Source organism: Sarcophilus harrisii, chromosome 2, assembly GCF_902635505.1.
Source record: "Sarcophilus harrisii chromosome 2, mSarHar1.11, whole genome shotgun sequence".
Classification (NCBI taxonomy): Eukaryota; Metazoa; Chordata; class Mammalia; order Dasyuromorphia; family Dasyuridae; genus Sarcophilus; species Sarcophilus harrisii.
The window spans coordinates 8,807,818-8,827,213 of NC_045427.1; the positions used below are offsets into that span (position 1 = coordinate 8,807,818).

General features: G+C 50.6%; 1 protein-coding gene across 7 annotated transcripts in view; it reads right to left on the minus strand.

Annotated features, from left to right (window-relative positions):
• Positions 1–10,944: 10,944 nt before the first annotated feature.
• LPIN1 (lipin 1) overlaps positions 10,945–19,396 on the minus strand; it is a 67,292-nt gene continuing 58,840 nt past the window's right edge. For 6 of the 7 annotated variants that reach the window (XM_031949620.1, XM_031949619.1, XM_031949622.1 and 3 more), the window contains 6 exons: positions 17,556–17,704; positions 17,118–17,204; positions 15,486–15,638; positions 14,375–14,489; positions 13,934–14,037; positions 10,945–12,459 (listed from right to left, as the gene is read on the minus strand). In XM_031949620.1, coding sequence (XP_031805480.1) covers positions 12,291–12,459; positions 13,934–14,037; positions 14,375–14,489; positions 15,486–15,638; positions 17,118–17,204; positions 17,556–17,704 — 777 coding nt within the window. In that variant the 3' untranslated portion in view covers positions 10,945–12,290. Of the gene's footprint in view, positions 12,460–13,933; positions 14,038–14,374; positions 14,490–15,485; positions 15,639–17,117; positions 17,205–17,555; positions 17,705–19,396 lie in introns of those variants that run through there. The other variant, XM_031949625.1, reaches the window with a different exon arrangement.

The following is a 19,396-nucleotide window of genomic DNA, read 5'->3' on the forward strand; positions in this document are numbered from 1 at the left end:
TTCGCAATAAACAATAATTTTTTAAATATATGCAAATGATAAATTTATTTGCCGTTATATATTAAATATAATATATAGAAAATATGAGTATTTATAAGGGTTAAAATTTATATATATTAATAATATTGATATTAATTTTATTTTATAATATAAATGCAATATAATTTAGTATTGAGCTAAATATTATAAATAATTATATAGAAAATATATTTATGGGTTTTATTTTATTTTATTATTGTTTGTTAAATAATTATAATAAGCAATTAATATCTATTGTATTGCTTATTATAATATTATATAATAATATATAGAAAATAAGTATATATGTATTATGCATAATATATTATTAATATATGAATATATATTATATATGCAATAAAATATATTATATTATAATATATATAATTTATATGAAAACTCTATATCAAGTTTCTTGTAGACATATTACATATGATATATATAATATATGAACTAAAATCATTAAGGAAAAATAAATTATTATTAATTGAGGAAGTAGCTACATGCTCAGCTTTATTATTTGTAAATGAGGAGGCATTATGTTCCTTTGCATTTTCATCAGGCCAGATAGTAAGAGTTATTGGAGTAAACCGAGTCAGGAAGACTGCTGGTTGACCCTAGGAAGAAGTCTTTTCCGTTACTCATTGCCTATCCTAATAACAATAAATTTTTGATGACATTAAATGAATTATTGAATCCGTTACATAGTCCTAGACGTTTCCAAGAGATTTGTGTTAATGCTTCTGGTGGCAGAACTTGGGCTTATGGAAAGTTGGATGGTGGCTGGCCCGAGCAGGCCAGTTGAGGAGCGCCCAGTCTGTCTCCTGAATTTTATTGGCAGTGGGGAGCCCGGTCCAGGCTGAGGGTCATGAACCTGGTCCCGAGTGCCATCCCTTGGCCAGTTCATCCAAGCCAAGCCGGGCGGCTTTCAACCTCAGTGGCGTTCCAACCCGCCGCCAATCAGCCGGGACCGAGGTGTGTCAGGGATGGAGGCAGTTGCGAGCTCCTCTCTGGGGAGCTCCTCCTCAATGGGCCGCCTTGCTAAATGGGGCTGCGCAAGCCCGGGTCCCAAGGAAGGGCTTCCCGTGCCACAGGGGCGCATCCGACACACATCTCACACTCACACAACTCAACTCATCCACTCACAGTCACTTCCTGGAAACTCATAACAGTCACTCGCACACACCCTTCACTCACTCCACTCACAGCACACAAGTCACTCACACCTCCACTCAAACCCTCCACTCAGTAACCACGTCAACACTCCCAAGTCCACCAAGGCCTCCCACCACAGTAACCAGTCACACACACACTCGTAGCACACTCCTCCACCCTGTCACTCACACTCCACACACCACTCACTACCCCACTCCACCCTCACACCTTCACAGTCACACACTCCTCACGCCTCCCACACCCCTCCCAGTCACACCGTCCACTCACTCACCTCACCCAGCTTCACACACACTCAAACACACACACACAGTCCTCACACCCCCTCCACCCTCCCATACACACACTCACTCACCTCCACTCCCCACCCCCACCTCAACACTCCCAGACACTCCACACCCTTCCAACAGTCATCCCGGCACACTCACCCAGCACCCACACACTCCCTCCACTCCCACCTCAGTCACCACACTCCACCCTCCTCACACCACCACACACACCCTCCCTCCAGTCACTCCCCACACCCTCACCAGTCACACACGTCACTCCACCAGTCCACACAACACACAGCACCATCCACACTCACCCCAGTCACACACACACTCCACCTCCACATTCACACACCTCACTCCACACACACACCCTCATACACTCTCACTCAGACACTCACACCCTCACACACAGTCACACACACTCAGTCACACAACACAGACACACACACACTCACACTCACACTCAGTCATTCACACACTCACACTCAAACACACTCCACACTCACACTCACACACACCCTCACATACACACACACTCACACACACCCACACACCCTCATCACTCCACCAACCACACACACCACAGTCACACCTCAGTCCCACACACCCCACCAGACACACTCACCCACTCAGTCACACACCCCCCACCCTCACTACCTCCTCACTCCACCCACACATCACATCCTCACACTCACTCAGACACACACACACACTTACTCACACTCACACTCAGTCATTCACACACACACACACACACATACTCACTCACACACAGTCACACTCACACTCCCACACACACACAGTTCTCTCCGTCCTCCTTCTCCAAGGCCAGGCCACAACTCCTGGTCCGGGTTCTGGCCCGCAGGGGGAGTGGCCGGGCCGGCCGGGCCAGAGCAGATGCTGAGCCAGGAGATGGAGGAACAGAGAGAACACCAGTTCCCAGCTCGTGGCGGGAGAAGGGAAGCTGGAAAAACGGGGTCTCGGACTCTGAGCCGGAAGGGCCTGGGAGCGGCCCGGGGCCAACCCCTCCCCTCAGGGGTGAGAAGCCCCCCTCCCCCCGCCCACGTGGCCGAGAAGGACCCCCCCCTCCTCCCCCGCCGGTGCGCTCGGACAAGCCGCCCGCCGCCCTTCCTGCTTCCGGAGGCCCTCCCTGGGCTCCGGCTCCAGGCCGGGCGGGCGGCCAGGACAGGCCCTTCTCCTCCCGCCCGCTCGAGGGCCGTGGGACAATTAGCAGTCGGGGCCTGGCAGGCAGACCTGGCATTAGCTAGTTAGCTCCAGTGACCTCGATTGTCTTTTCCCAGAGAAGGGTACTTCCTGACTGACTTTTTCTCTGTGACTCTGTGTCTGTCTCTGTGTCTCTGTCTCTCTCTCTGTGTCTCTCTCTGTCTCTGTCTCTTCTCTCTCTCTGTGTCTCTCTCTCTGTCTCTGTCTCTCTGTCTCTCTGTCTCTTTCTGTCTCTCTGTCTCTGTCTCTCTCTGTCTCTGTCTCTGTCTCTCTGTGTCTCTCTTTGTCTCTCTGTCTCTGTCTCTCTGTGTCTCTCTCTTTGTGTCTCTCTGTCTCTGTCTCTCTCTCCATGTCTCTGTGTCTCTCTGTCTGTGTGTGTGTGTCTCTCTGTCTCTGTCTCTGTCTCTCTCTCCATGTCTCTGTCTCTCTGCGTCTCTCTTTGTGTCTCTCTCTGTCTCTCTCTCTCTGTCTCTGTCTCTCTCTGTCTCTCTGTGTGTCTCTCTCTGTCTCTGTCTCTCTCTTTGTGTGTCTCTCTCTGTCTCTGTCTCTGTGTCTCTATCAGACTATGATCCACAATCTAAGGATTTGGGGCCTTTTCCCGTTCCAACTGCCACTGGGGATCTCCCTCCCTGTCCCTGTTCCTCCAGCCCTTCCGTTGCGTCCCAGGTCTTCTGGCTCTGTCACCTTGGTGGAGGGTCGTCTCCAGCTCTGCCTCCGCTGCTCTAAGGGCCGGCCCTGCCCGACCCGTCCAGGCCCCCCACGGCCCGGGCCCCGGGCCTCGGCTTCCCGCTCCCCCGGCTCCTCCTAATGCAGCCTCCCCGGCCCGCTCTCAGGCCCCTTCCCGGCGGCTTCCCGGCGCCTCGGGTCTCCGCGGCTCGGCGCCCCTGCCGGCGCCCGGGCCCGCCTTGGCCTCTGCTCCCCTCCCCAGAGGGCCGGCCCGACAGCGGCGGGCCCCGGGGTCACTGGATTGGCGCGGGCCCCGTCTGGCCCGCAGCTGCTCCGGCCGAGGGCCGGTCCTCCCCCCGTTTCCTGGGGGGGCCGTATCGCCTCTGGCCCAGAAGGACACGGGGAGGAGGGATCCGGCCCCGCCGCGCCGCGCTGGGGCCCAGAGGCGGAAGGCAGCGGAGAGGGGAGGAGGGGGGGAGGGGGGGCTCCGGCCGGCCCGACTCCCGGGAAGGCTTTGACCGGGCCCCTGGAGGGTGGCGTTAAAGCAGAGGGAAAGTGTCCGGTACCTCTTTTGCAAATGGCCATCACACACAACCATCCACACACACACACAGTAACAATCACACACAAAATCAGTCACACAGTCACACAGTCACACACTCAGTCACAATCTCACACTCACACAGTCACAATCACACAGTCACAATCACACACAAAATCAGTCACACAGTCACAATCACAAAATCAGTAACAACCCACCTACAGTCACACAAGCCACAGTCATAATCAATGCGCCAATCACAAGTCAACACCGTCAAACCACAAAAACAGTCACACAAATCACAACACACAAAATCAGTCACACACACCTCAAGTCCAACCACAGTCACAGCACACCCCCAGTAAACCACACAGTCAATCACAGTCACAATCACACACACAGTCACACACAGTCACAATCATACTCACACACAGTCACAATCACACAGTCACACACACAGTCACAATCTCACACTCACACACAGTCACAATCACACAGTCACAGTCACACACACAGTCACAATCATACACAGTCACACAGTCACAATCACACAAAATCAGTCACACAGTAACAATCACACACAAAATCAGTCACACACACTCAGTCACAATCACAGTCACAATCACACACACAGTCACAATCACACACAGTCACAATCACACACAAAATCAGTCACACAGTCACAATCACAAAATCAGTCACACACACACTCAGTCACACTCAGTCACACACAGTCACACACTCATAATCACACGCAGTCACAATCACACAGTCATACACACAGTCACAATCACACACAAAATCAGTCACACAGTCACAATCACAAAATCAGTCACACACACACTCACAGTCACACACTCACAGTCACACAGTCACACACACTCAGTCATAATCACACACGGTCACAATCACAGTCACAATCACACACACAGTCACACACAGTCACAATCATACTCACACAGTCACAATCACACAGTCACACACACAGTCACAATCACACACAAAATCAGTCACACACACAGTCACAATCACACAAAATCAGTCACACACAGTCACACACTCAGTCACACACAGTCACACACAGTCACAATCTCACAGTCACAATCACAGTCACACACACTCAGTCACAATCTCACAGTCACAATCACACAGTCACAATCACATTCACAATCACACACACAATCACAATCATACAGTCACACACAGTCACAATCACACAGTCACAATCACACACAAAATCAGTCACACTCACACACACTCACAGTCACAGACACAATCACACACACACATACACACACAAAATCAGTCGCACACACACACACACTCACACACACACACACACACACACTCCTTCTCCGGTTGTAGGAAACCATGTTCTTTAATTGCAGGTTTTAGCTTTCTGCCCTCAACAACAACAACAAAAGGCGGCTGGTCGCTGCCTCCCCGGTTCCGGGGAACAAAGGCCTTTCCCTGGGAAGAGCCCAGCGGGCGGGAGAGCGTGGCAGGCAGGCGCACTTACTTTCCTCTGTGAAATTTAGAACCGCAGGCTCCGGTTCACAAAAGGCAGGCCGAGTCCCAGGAAGGGGCCACTTGCTTGCAGAACTCATTACAGGCAGCACCAGGCAGAATGGGTTTCCCAGGTCAGTAAAGAGGTGGCTGGGGGCCACTGGCCGCCCCGGGGAGCCCGGCCTAACCCCCCCCCCTCCCAGAGGCTGGCCATTGCATCAGCATCCCGGGCTTCCTTGCCAGCAGGGAACTTAGAGGAAGGTCCCTGGGTCTCCCCCCGGCCAGGGCCAGACCCCAGCCCCGAGCCAGAGGCGATCACCCTGGTCAGACCCTCCCCGGCGTTGTGGGCCAGGCTCGGACACCGGGTGGCCAGAGAGCTCAGCCGGGGTGAGCAGGAACCCGGAGACTGGGCCTCGTGGGAGCTGAAGGAGGACCTGGAGAAGCCGGGGTGGAGAAGGGTGTGATGGCTTCCCTTAAGCACGTAAACAGCCGCTATGAGGGAGGGGGCGACGTGGCCCAGGGAAGGGGGCAATGCGTCCCAGGGGAAAGGGTGATGTGACTCATGGGAGGGGGCGATGCAACAGGGGGAGTAGGCAATGCAGCCCAGGAGAGCGAGCACTGCGACCCAGGGGAGCAGGTGATGCGACCAGGGGAGCAGGTGATGCGACCAGGGGAGCAGGCGGTTCTCCCAGAGAACCCCAGGCCCACCTCGGACACACAGGCCGGGCAGCTCCGGGCAGGTGGGCGGCCTAAGCTCTGACAGCCGGCTTCAAGTGTGCATTGGTCAGTAAATGGAAATAGGTAAACATTCATATAGTTAATAAATAATATATATTAGACATAAATTAATAAAATTTTATGCCCCGTCTAATGTCGGGCACTTAATTAGGCATCAGGGATACAACTAAAAACACAGTATCTGAAGCACTGGACAAGGGCTCAGCCGCGTCCTGCTTGGTCCTAGAGGAAGGAAAGACCCGGAAGCGGGCCATGGACGTGGGAGAGCGAGCAGCAGCCGGGCTTTGTGCTGGGTGCGGCCCTCCCGGACTTTTAAGAGGCCTTGGGATTCTGGCTCCCTGACCTCCTCTGTCCGTGGGCTTCATGGGGGTCGGCCGGTGTGTCAGGGCCTTCTTGAGGCTATCGACCAAGGGGACAATTCCAGATTCTCCTGATAGAAATACAGGGGTCCAGGTCTTGGAAACCCCCCGAAGCCTCCTGCTATTCCAAGAGAGCGAGCTGCAATCTGACCAGGTACCTCGGAGCATCATGTCCCCTGCTCCTGACCTCCAGCCCTGGGCCCCACGCCTCGGGCCTGTCCTCTGAGGGTGACAGAACTCAAGCCAACCTATTAAAGCTTCAGAACAGAAACGGCCTGGGGTCTCCACAACTCCAGGAGTGAACCACTTGATTCATGCTGGAGTCCCTGGACTCGGTGTGGTGCATTGGAAAGGACACAGGCTTGGAAGGCAAAGGCCTCTAAGGAGATAATGGAGCAAGGGTTGAGAGGATCTGAGTTCAGAGTTCACCTTAGATCCCAAATGATAAGACATTTTAATCTCAATTGCCTCAGTTCCCTCATCTGTCTAACTTCTTCAACCAGGTTTGACTCCTGCAAGTCACCGAAATTCCCCGGGTCCTCAGTTCCTTAAATGTAATGATCCAGACTGGTCTGAGAATGAAGCGTGTGTGTGTATATGTGTGTCTGTGTGTGTGTATGTATGTATGAGTTTGTGTGTTTGTGTGTGTATGAGTGTGTTTGTGTGTGTGTGTGTGTGTGTACGTACCTTCATTCCCAAAAGAGAATTCCCAAGGTCAGGCTGTGCTTCAATCGAATATATATATATATAGCAGCTTAGAATACCAGTTAATGAGAAAAAAAAAAAAAAGATTTTCTTATTAAGGGTCCCACAGCCAGGAGGTTGTCAAGTGTCTGAGATGAGATTTGAACTCGGGTCCTCCTGACTTCAGGGCTACTGCTCTATCCACTGCGCCCCCTAGCGGCCCCCACTACCATTAATTTTTGAATCATTTTTTAAATTCACAAAACCTGGAACCACCAATCTCCACCACAGCCTGCTACTCCTTTCAGATCTACAACAGGATTGAAACATCACTTACCCTTCCCTCCATCATCAACTCAACCAGTCAGGGTTCATCTCCCCCTGTCAGAAATGTCGAGTTTTCTTTGGAAATGAGGCTTAGTGACCTGCTGGGGGTCCCCACAGCTAATAAGACCAGAGACCATGTTTGAAGTCAGGTGCTCCTGATCTCAAGAGCACTGCTCTATCCCCCGCACCCCAGGCCGGCCCCCACACACTCATTTTCCCAAAGATATCTCAATCTGTTCCCTTGCCAGACTGATTAATAAAGTGATTATGGGTTACCTAGAAAGTGTCTTTCAGACTTGTCATTTTTCTCACTAACATTTCCATGGTCCCATAGACTCACAAACTTTAGTGTAACTTCCCATGGACAACCAATGACTCTAATCATGCGACTGCTTCTCTCTCTCGCTCTCTCCATCCCGGGGCATTGTGGGTACTTTGATTGGTTGCCTTCACCAAACTTCGGCAGATTTCTGGAGGGGAGTGATGGGGTCCACAGAACTAGGGGATTTGCTGAATTTCTAATAATAGCTAATAGGCATGGGAAGTGGACCTGGGATTTCAATCATGTGGAGAGTAGTCATAATAGTGAACACCTAAGGAGCCAGGCTCTGTGCTAATTGGCTTTTACAAATATAATCTTAAGCCTGCTCTGTTGTGCGGCCCAGGATTCACATCTTGCTCTTCTCTGTGCTCACATCGCTTTGCATGGGTCCTAAAGCAGTTTATGCTTAATGGTGGGAGGAAGGACGGGCAAGGATGAAATAACCAGTTTTAAGCATATTTTGTGATTTTTTAAACAAATTTTTGACGATAGAAATTTATCATTTTGGAGACTGGAATTTTTTACCACTGTCATGCAAGAATGGCTCCCTGACCGAAGTAGGTCAAAGCACAACCTAGGTATAGAATATGACCTTCTGGGAGCAATTTCTAAAGGGTTTTTCCATTTAAATTTTTTAACTGTGAAATTCTAGTAATTTCTAATTATGTTTTTCCACCATGACCCACACCTTGGAGAGACAGAACAAAATGTAACCCGCAAAGACCTGCCATCCTAGTACCATTTTGGACCCGAAGCCCGGTCCTCCACTGCTCCACTGAGGAGATCGATGTGAATTTCTTATCTCTTGCTCTTTGGAAATGGTGATAAAAATGATTTCCAAGTCCATTAGGTAATTTTCTGTTCCCAAGACAGTATATTTCAGGAAAGTGAAAAATATCTTGTTTTAAAAAATACCTAGAAGACACTCGTCTTCTAGTTTGAGGGGAAAATAATTTGTCAAACTACTTGACAGTCCTAGGAAGTTCCCTTTATTCTCAGTATTTAATCCAATTGTAAAGGATGTCTTTTTTTCAGTCTCCTAGCAGAGGGTGACTTGTTCAGAACTTGTTAACTCAGGTCAAACCTACCTGTGGTGAGGGCAAGGAGAGACAGAGATAGACAGGCAGACAGAGACAGAGACGGAGAGAGAGAAAGAGAGAAATAGAGACAGAGACAGCTGGGCCCACCTGGAACATAATGAGTTGAGCTGGAGAACAACCAGTGGCATATGGGCAAGAGCCAAGGAACCTAAAAGAAAAATACGGAGCAGAACCAGAAAGGGGAGCCGAGCTGCAGCGGGGGAGTCGTCAGCTCTCAGCAGACACCCCAGGACACAGGACTCAGGAGCAAGTCTTCACCTTTCAGAGATCCAAGAAGTTCCTGTTCTCACAAACTTCCCTTCCCTATCTATGCCAGTCCGGCAAGTCATTAACACGTTCTGCTTTTTTACCTAAAGTATCCCAGTTGTGCGGGTCATAGCTGGGACTGAGGAAATGCTTCTCTCAATAGGATTGGGCTGTCAAGAGGGTCAAGACATTTTTTCCCATAGTTAATTAAGGTCTGGAAGGGGCCATGTTCAGCATTGACGGAGGGATCACCCCCACCCCCCAAAGAAAACATTCTCGGAGGATTCCCCTCATAACAGAGGAAGAAGCCTTGCAGTGTAAAAGCCTTTACATAAGCACCTCACAGAGAATGGGCTGCTTCCCACAATATTAAGCACAGAAACTCCCGTGTTCTAGAGGAAAATCCCCCTTCCTGGCTTCAGAGCAGGCCACTGCTCTGGCCACTGAGCCACACTGCCCCAGGGAGTAGCACCAAAAACCTTCCACACGTGCTTTAAAAATCCAACATCCACCTTGCATCCCATCAGTCTTATTTATTGTAATGTTTCAAAATGAGGCATGACAATGACTTGGTTTATCGCCGACACACTGCAAACATTGGACGTACAGAGAGCCGGGCGCGGGACGCCGAGGCCCGGAGGGAAAGACCCAGGGCCCAAAAGTGCGATGGCTTCGCCAATGGGACGGGTGTCGTCTTCCTCATTTGTGACGACCACTGTGTGGAGCTCGTGCTTCAGGTCGGAGAACCACGGACCGTGGGGTGATGTGAAACCCCTGCTCACATCGGTGCTGTCGCGTCAAGGCTTAGAGGCACAGATACACACCTGGACGTCAATTCATGTGTGAGCTGCACACACATGTGTATGGATGGAGATGTGTGTGGGTGTATTACATGTATGTGCGTAGCATTTGTAGAGGCATGTAAACATAATACACATGCTTTTACACACATGTATGTAATACACTATATAATATACACGTTATACATTGCAATGCATATGTGTACATATACACACTATAATATGCATGTATATAATATACACATTATGTTGTAATACACATGTATACAATATACATTATATACTGTAATACACATGTATATAATATACATTATACTGTAATACACATGTATATAATATACATTATATTGTAATACACGTGTATATAATATACACTATATATTGTAAGACATATGTATATAAGATAAGCATTATAAATTGTAATACACATGTATATAATACACACACATTCTCCTTTTCTAAAGTGATGTAACTTGAACATTATTATTTTCCCAAGTGCCCCAATTTTTTGCTCAAACATTAAAACAAACACCCCGTATTATCAGCGCACCTCTCTAATTGCAGGGGCTCATTGGCCACCTCCACAAGGAGCACCCAAAGCGCCATGCCATTGGACGCCCCTTTAAATGGAAGATGCAGCTTAAACCCCACAAAAAATGACCCCTTTGGGAGAAGGGGGCTGGGAAGAACCCTCTTGCTCCCAAGGATAATGGGCCATTCCCCATCCTTGAAAGCTCTGCCCCCCAGCCCGGACTCCAGAAGTCTCCTAGGACCCCAAGAGTGGCTAATGAAGAATCGGGCGTTGAAGTGCCTGTCTGTGTATGTGCATTTGGTCGGTGTTTGTAAGGATCTGGGTCTCCGTGCAGAGCACTCCTGGCGGGGAAATGGGGGTTCTTTCTGGGAGAGAAACCACCAGAGTGGAGGATTTTCCATGGACTTTCTTTCACAGAAAGAATAAAACTTCATTCAACCATCTCTTAATAGTGCAAGTGAAATAGGAAAGCATTCCCAGCTACCCAAGGAAAACTCTCTTTAAAAAACAAAACTAGGCAGCTCGGTCTTGTCACCACAGCAGGCCTCCCCTCCCCGATCCCTCTTCCCAGCGAGCCAGCAGGATGAACAGCAATGGCCGCCTCCTCGCCACGATCAAAGAGCTCCAGATCTGAAACGGGATCCGATTGGAACCAACTGTTCCTCGGGGAGGCCCCAAACTGAGGGGGCGGGGGGGAAGGGTTTCTTAAGATAAGCCATGTCGCTGTGAAATTCTAGAGGCGATGGCTCTTTGCATAGAAAGCCGGACAACGGCTGCCCGGCTGGGACTTTTTACAATCTCATCACTGTCGACGAATCCCAGACGCTCGCCGGCCCAGAGAATCCAGCCAGCTCGCTGACACAATGAAGAGGAGGAGATGTCGCAAACCCCACGTACAAAACGCAGATTTAATGTTCTCCGGGGTCTTCAAAGCGGGCTCCCTTGGACAGCGTGGGAGGATGAGCGTCCCCTCTTCTGGCATCCATCCGGCTCGAGGCCCTTTCCCCAGGGTCCGCACAGACCGAGCGAGCGGGGGAATATTGCACGTGGGAATCCCAGCCCCGGGGTCGGGGTGTCTCGTGACCTTCAGAGGGCACGGGCAGCCACCGCCCACACATTCCCTGGCACTAGTGGGGAGGGGCCAGAAAAATAACAAGCACGGTGCCAAGTACCGCGCGTACCCGAGAATCGGATTATCTTTCACAGAACACAAGCATGAGAATTAAAATCAGGCCCAGAAAAAATACAGACACAGCCCAGAGAACTTCCTGAAGCCCGGGGCCTTTCCCAGCAGGAGGGCAGGACTCCCCGGAGGCCTCCTCCAAGACAGCAAGCTCCCCTTTGGCTCAGCGAAGCCGGGTGCCATCCAGGCTGCCCTGAAACGTTGTGCCCAGCTCGTAAGACTTTGCTGAATAACCAAGGTCTGCCACAAAACCAAAACAAAACAACAAACAACCCAGCGCCTTCCGGCAAGTCAGACTTTGGTTTCGCCGGCCCGCATAGTGCAAAGACCCAGGCTGGCCCGGCAGCGTATGGCCCTGTGCCCTTGTCCCTGGATGGGGCCGACCAACAGGGAATCCTTTCCACCCCCAACTCTCAAAATCGGTCTTTCCTAAGTGACTCCGAGGTGAAGGTTCAAGGGGAAATGGGGAAAACGGGGGGAAGCGTTTCTAATTTCTTTGGAAGCGAACGAACACAAGGCCCCGGGCCGCAGCCGAACTCTTCACAAAGCCTATCCTTTAATCGGGGGGAGCCAGTCCTTTGCGCCGATGTCCCAAGCTGTCAGTACGTGTTAGCAGAGGCCGAATGGATATCCTGGTTCTCAAAGGGGGGCAAGGGCTCTCTCCAAAAAGTGAAGTTACTGAAAGTGTCCGAGCAGGGGAAGTCCGAAGAATGGCTTCTTTTCAGTAAGGGGAAAACGTGGTCGACCACCTCGCAGAGTCTCACGTAGCTGCAAGAGAGCGGAGGGCGACCATTACCGACGACAGCGGAAACCCCTCCCACCCTGCGGCGCTTTACACATGGTCCCTTACTGGATCCCCAGGGCGGCCCCGGAGGGAGGTGCTGTCTGACACCCATTTCATAGAGGAGGAGGAGGCTGGGGGGAGGGGGATTCCAAATGAGCCGGGATGACACATCTAGGGCCAGTTTGAGGCTGAGTTTGAGGCTAAATTTGAACTTGGGTTCTCCTGGTTCCAAATCCAGCCACTGTAGATGCCCTCAATTACTCAACTGATGAGAAAGTTACATGAGGTCCAGCTTAAGAGCAGGGACACTGGGGTCCCAAGAACACTGGGCTCGGCTTCAAGGAGATCCGAGTTCAGATCCTACCCCTGGTCTTTTCTAGCTAGGAGACCTCAGGGAAACTCTCCACAGTATTCCCACCCATGAAATGGGGATCATGGCTCCCTCAGGCTGAGTAAGAGAGAGCACTGCTGAGGGTACAGCTTCAGGATCAGGCAGACGTCAGCCCCGACAACACCGAGCTCATTGGGACCAATTACCCAGACAGGAAGGATGCTCCCAGCCCTGAGCGTTCCAGAGGCCACTAATCACAGAGACTCCCCCATGCCCGCCTGCGCCCTTCACAGAGGAACGGAGGCCCTAGGAAGGGATGGGAGGTCCCACAGTTCAGTAATTCATCCCAGAATTATTGTAAACTCCATTCACAAGAGAGAAGATACTTACATTAAGTGCTCTCCTTCCTTAATCACACTTACAGTGACCTCAGAAGACAGGGCTCTCCCCCATTTATTTGGGGAGGAGAGGTTGTTGGGTTCTCCCCCATGTTATTTGGGGAGGGGGTTGTGGGTTCCATGATTTCCTCACAAAAACTCCATGGACCAAACAGGAAATGCTCTGGAGGGCTTTTGAACCCTTCCCACCGGGCTCCTGATTGTGTGGGCCGGCCAACACTCCCTCCCCTCCTCGGCTTTCCTGCACTCCCCTCTATCTGCAAGCCTTGAAGAGCCCATGGCGGGGAGCCCACCAAGCAGCCAGTTCCCTGGCCTGGGACTCTCCCACCTGCCTGACACCGGGCCCACCGGTGCTGGTTCTGCACCAAGCAGACTGTGGCCATCCAACCTGGGCTTATCCGAGCTGCCCTCCTCTGGACGCTCCCCTCCCAGATGTACGCCCTCCCTTGTTCAGGACCATGGCCAGCCCCCTCTGGACTCCTCTACACTCTGGTCCACCAAGTGAGATCGGACCCTTCCAGCGCCAGCGTTCCAGGCTCTCCCAGCCCAGCTGAGGCCCCTCCTCCCATGCCCAGTCTCGGTTCTGGCAGCACTTCAGAGACAGCTGCTCGAGCTCAGGGTCCCCAGGACTTCTGGGCAGGACCCCAATATTCTCTAGGCTTAGCAGCTGTGACCAGGGAGCCCCCCCCGACAACACCCTGCCCGGGGACAGAAAGGGGCACCACTTACGAGGAAATGTTGGTCTTGGCGTGTTCTTGGACCAGTTCTCCTTTGGGATTGACGGTAAAGATCCGATTCAGGGTCACGCCCACTTGCTTATATGAGTATACATCCTAAACCACAAATTCAAGGTCAAAGGGAACCCCGTTAGACAACGAAGCAAACTCCACTCTGCCTGCCGGTCAGTCACCGAGCGGTCACCGGGCACCCGCTCTGTCAGTCGGTCACCGAGCGGTCACCAGGCACCCGCTCTGTCAGTCAGACCACAAGTGGTTACTGAGCACCCTGTCAGTCGGTCACAGAGTCATTAAATCAGAAAAGCCTTCCCCAGGGACCAAGTTCCGATCCCACCTTGGACACTTGCCACCCACTAAGCACCCCCCGGCTCCGTGCCCTCCCCAAGAAGACCCTCGTGATCCCAGAGCCCCCAGAGGTGACCCGGATACTCACAGCGGGCCGGTTTCCAAAAGCAGCATAGAACGGTTCCGTGTTAGGGAGAAACAGGTTTTTGATGTCCGTCAAGCACTGCACCTTAAACTTCTCGGGCTTCTTCTCAATGACCTCTCTGGGAAGAGAACCCACAGCGAGAGCTCCTGAGCCACCCAGCCTCCTGCTGACCGGGGACCAGACCAGCTCGGGCCACACAGAGGGGAGGGCCTCCCAGCGCCCCAGAGGCCCAGGAACGGTGTCTGTGTACAAGCTCTGGCCCCAAACGTCAGCCCTCCGCCCTGACCTCCCAGGGGCAGTTATCAGCCTCAGATCCAAGACCTCCAGTACTATACACGCTTATTATGCTCCTGCTGTATGCCACACTAAAGAAGACAGAAGACAAGCCCTGTCCTCGGAGAGCTTACAATCCCTGCAGGACAGCCCCTCTCCCCTCTAGGCCAATTCAAGTTAACAGAATTTTTTGTGTAGGTGGGGGGCTCCGGTATGGAATACTGCATACAGTCAGAAATTACTGATGTCACTTGTTTGGGGTAATCGTTGAGCAGGCTCAGAGACCTGGGTTCAAGTCATGAAATATGAGCTTAGTGACCAAGACTAAGTCACTCCACCTCTCATGCCTCTGCTCAGCTGCACACCGAGGACACAAGACGAGCCCCCTCCTGTCCTGGCCTCCCAGACTGCTCGGGCACCTGTATCCTCTCATTTTGTGAAGGGCCTGAGGACAATCACCACCCAGAAAGCCTTAGGGTGCCCGGGCACCTCTTACAGATCACCCCACAGGTGAACTGGCAGGTCTCCTAAGGCCGGGGCCAGACCAAACAGAAGTCTGTCCCGTGAGCCACCAGCATCAATATCTACAAGGACCCCCTGGACCCCAGCCCTCCTTGCTCTACAGTGGGAAAACTGAGCACCCTCTGAAAGGCCTTTCTCCGGGCTGTGAGGGCTGGCCCTTGGAGCCAGGACTCAAATACAGATCCTGGGGGGAGAGGCGGGAGAACGCTGGGAGGCGGGAGGATGCTGGGAGGCGGGCCTCCATTTGCCCCAGCCCTCACCCTGCGGGGGAGGGTCCTCACTCCCTCCAGGGACCCCCTCCGGCCAGGGGCTCACTCACCTGTGCAAGGCGGAGAACAGGCTGCTGGGGCTGAGCAGCAAGGGGCCCTGGGGCAGCACGGTCCCCCGCTCGTTTACCCAGTGCAGGTAGCCCCTCGTCATGTCCGCCATGCCGATGGCCCTGGCCGAGCAGTAGAGGAACTTGTAGCCATTTCTGCAGAGGGAGAGACGGGGACGGTCACATCTCCCAGCCCCCCGGGGACAGCCGCCATGGCCCGTGTCCCCACTGTCTCCCCGGAGCTATTTCAAAGGGAATGGGGTGGAAGCAGCAGAAGAGCTTTCTCCCACAGCCTCCATCCTTCAAAATTCAGCGCCGTGAGACTCCTGGTCCCCGAGGGTGGATAGCCCTCCTCCCCATCGATGGGCTCCTCCATTTATATGCTATACCTCTGCACTAACCCGCAAAAGCCCCCTCCCCCTGGTGGCAGGAAGTGTTCTGTTGGACTCTGTGTGTGTATACGGAGAGATGGACGGAAGGAAGGAGGGAGGGAGAGAAGGAGGGGGGAGGGAAGGAGGGAGAGAGAAAGGAAGGGAAGGAGGGGAAAGAGAGACAGAAAGACAGAGACACAAAGAGAGAGGGAGAGAGCGATACATACATACTTACATATAGATGTATATACGTACAAATGTCTATATACTCAGAGACCTATCACATGCATATATATACACATAGATTCATATTTATGTTACATATATACCTATATACACGTGTATATCCATGTACACACGCATGTGTAGTATATATACAAACACAGACATACACCTAAATGTACACACACACACACACACACACCCTTCTTTTTATTAACTTTCACAGCAATTACTATGGTGCCTGGCACATAGTAGGTGCTTGACACATAGTAGGTGCTTAATAAATATTAATTGGATTGCATTAGATGGCGACTTTTTGTCATGGCAAAAACCATTGGAAACTGAGCCCATCGGCTGGGAAATGCCTGAGCGGGATCTGGATACACCAGACGCTATTTTCCTGTCAGAAATGACCCCTAGAATGGTTTCGGTCAGAACTGATGCAAGCAGAGACGGGACAGCGCACAGAGTCACAGAAGAATCGTGAGGACAAACAACTCGGTAAGACAAGACCGCGACCAAAGCCACCGGCCAACCGTAATCCCGGGAGATGCCTGACGAAGCAGGCCGAAGCTGCCCCCACCTCTGCCATGAGGAGCAACGGATGGAAGCGATAGGAAGGCGCTATGGGAATGTTAGTTATGACTATTATTAAGAAAGAGACCAGGGGCAGCCAGAAGACGCAGTGGAGAGAGCATCAGCTCAGAAGTCAGGAGGATCTGAGTTTAAATCCGGCCTCAGACACTCGAGACTTCCTAGCTATGTGACCTTGGATTTAACCCCAAATGCTTTGCAAAAAAAAAAAAAAAAAAAGACCCCACAATTTTCATGTAGATAAGGCAGGAGTCTGTTTTGCTTGACTGTCCATATTTATGCCAAGGGTTTTAGTTTTTCTCTTTTCATTGTGGAAGAGAAAATAAATGACTATTAATTGAAAAAGAAATTAATTTTGTTAAAAAGAGACAACACACAGAGAACATTAGCTAAGCAGTTATGTGCTGACATCAAGGAGGGAAAAAGGAAAAGAACCTTGAACACTTACTGACTGACTTTATGATACAGCTTTGCAATTCCTTGGTGAGTCCAGTCCTTGCCAAGCGTGGGCAAAATATGCCCTAACGTATCGGATCTAAGGGAAGAGAAAAAAGAGAGCGTCAAGGAAAAAGTGAGAGGAGAATGCTGTCCAATGGGCACTCACCTGGAAAGAGCTCCGCCTCTCCAGCACAGGTCACCAAGATCCCACCTCCTTACTCCCCCAAGCTTCTAACCATAAGACTACAATGATCCAACACACATCCTGTTACAAGCGAGGAGTATCCACTCCCGAGAGTGTCCTGAGAGGGAGCAGCCAGTAGCAAGTGACTCTGAAGAGGGGGCTCCTTCGAGAAATCTCCGGGCCCGACCCCCAGGACACACTGAGAGGGATGGGCAGCCCCCGGGCCCTACCTCGGAATGCAAGCACGGGCTTTTGTGGCCGTACCGTGTAATGGTTCCATCAATGTCAGAAATGATCACTTTGTCATCCCAGTTCCAGAGGTAGATGGTGCCTTCGCAGCGGCAGGTGCCCTGGTACTGGGTCGTGACACTGAAAACTACGTCATTGGGGCCATTCTTCAACTTTAAGCTTTTCTGAAAAACACCAAGGACGTGTTTATCCATCAATCAATCATCCTACAAGCATTTATTAAGGACCTACTGTGTGCCAGACATTCAAATCCTGTCTCAGATGCTTATGATCCTTAGCAAATTACTGAACTTCCATCTGCCTCAGTTTCCACTTCTGTGAAATGACGATAATAATTTGTCCCTGCCTTATTCTTCATGATAAAAAGAGCTCTCTGGGAGAAGGAATACATTAGGAAATTAAGGTGAAATTAAAACAAAAAGTATCCAAAAAATCTACTTTTAAAAAAGCTTTTCTGAAAAACACCAGGGATATTGTTATCCGTCAATCTTCCCACAAGCATTTATTAAGGACCTTTGTTGCCAGATTCAAATCCTTTCGATCTATGATCCTTAGCAAATTACTGAACTTCCATCTGCCTCAGTTTCCACTTCTGTGAAATGACGATAATAATTGTCCCTGCCTTATTCTTCATGATAAAAAGAGCTCTCTGAGAGGAATACATTAGGAAAGGTGATTAAAACAAAAAATCTAAAAAAATCTTTAAAAAAAACAAAACATGTATGCCAGATGTTCAAATCCTTTTCGTTATGATTCTATGATCCTTAGCAAATTACTAAACTTCTGTCTGCTCTAGTTTCCACATCTATGAAATGACAATAATAACTGCCCCTCCCTTATTTTTCATAATAAAAAGAGCCTCTCTAGTAGGAGGAAGGATACGTTTATTAGGAACCGATGGTGATGTTAAAACAAAAAATCTAAAAAAATCTTTAAAAAAAACAAAACAATAAAATCTAATTTTAAAAAAGCTCTAGAGGCAAGATTCAAACACAGACAGTGACAAGCCTGAAAGCAAAATATAAACAGTAGCTCTTACAGTAATGAATGTCTCTGAGGCCAAGGAAGTTTCCAAGCTCTCACACAGGATCAGAGATATAAGAGCTAGAAGGGGCCTAAGAGACTGCTGAGTCCAGCTCGCCCCAGAGACATTACAAGGCTCACCTGTGATCACACAACAAACTCAGGCAGAATTTGAACTCTTCCTGACTAAAGTCCACTCTACCCAATCTGTTGCCTGAGGGTTAGAGTTTCACTGAGTCGGGCAGACTCCAAGGATCACACAACCCATGAGCCCCCAAGGCCACGGGCAAGAGCACACAGAGAAAGCCCTTGGTCAAGATGGAAAATTGAGCTGTGATGTGTGACAGGTGATGGCTGGCGTGCTGGACAGCTGTCATTATCCTATATAGTTACTTAGGTCCAAAGCAGATGCAAGGGGATTGTGACAGGAAGGCATCCACGGCTGAGGCCGCATGGAGAAGGTGACACCTGAAGGAAACAATCACTGAGAGATGGGAGAGAGGGAGGGCGACAGCCAGGAAAAGGCATGGAGGCTGCAGCTACAAAGCCCCAGCTGAGAACAGGATTGTGAGGAAGCACTGGACAGATCAAAACGGATTACAAGATGAATGAGTTACCTCGGGGAAGAAAGGGGGGACAGAGGGAGAAACACCAGAATTCTTCTAGTGAAGACCCCGGGCCACTTCTACTGAGAGGGGGGCCACCCGAGAGGGAGGGGAAAGTATTCAAATCTCCTAGAGGGGATTATTACTAGATCAGGGAGAGGCTCAGACCATCTGTCCTCAAAGTGAGTTCCCTTCCATTGGAATTTTGACTCTGTCCTCTCTTCCCTC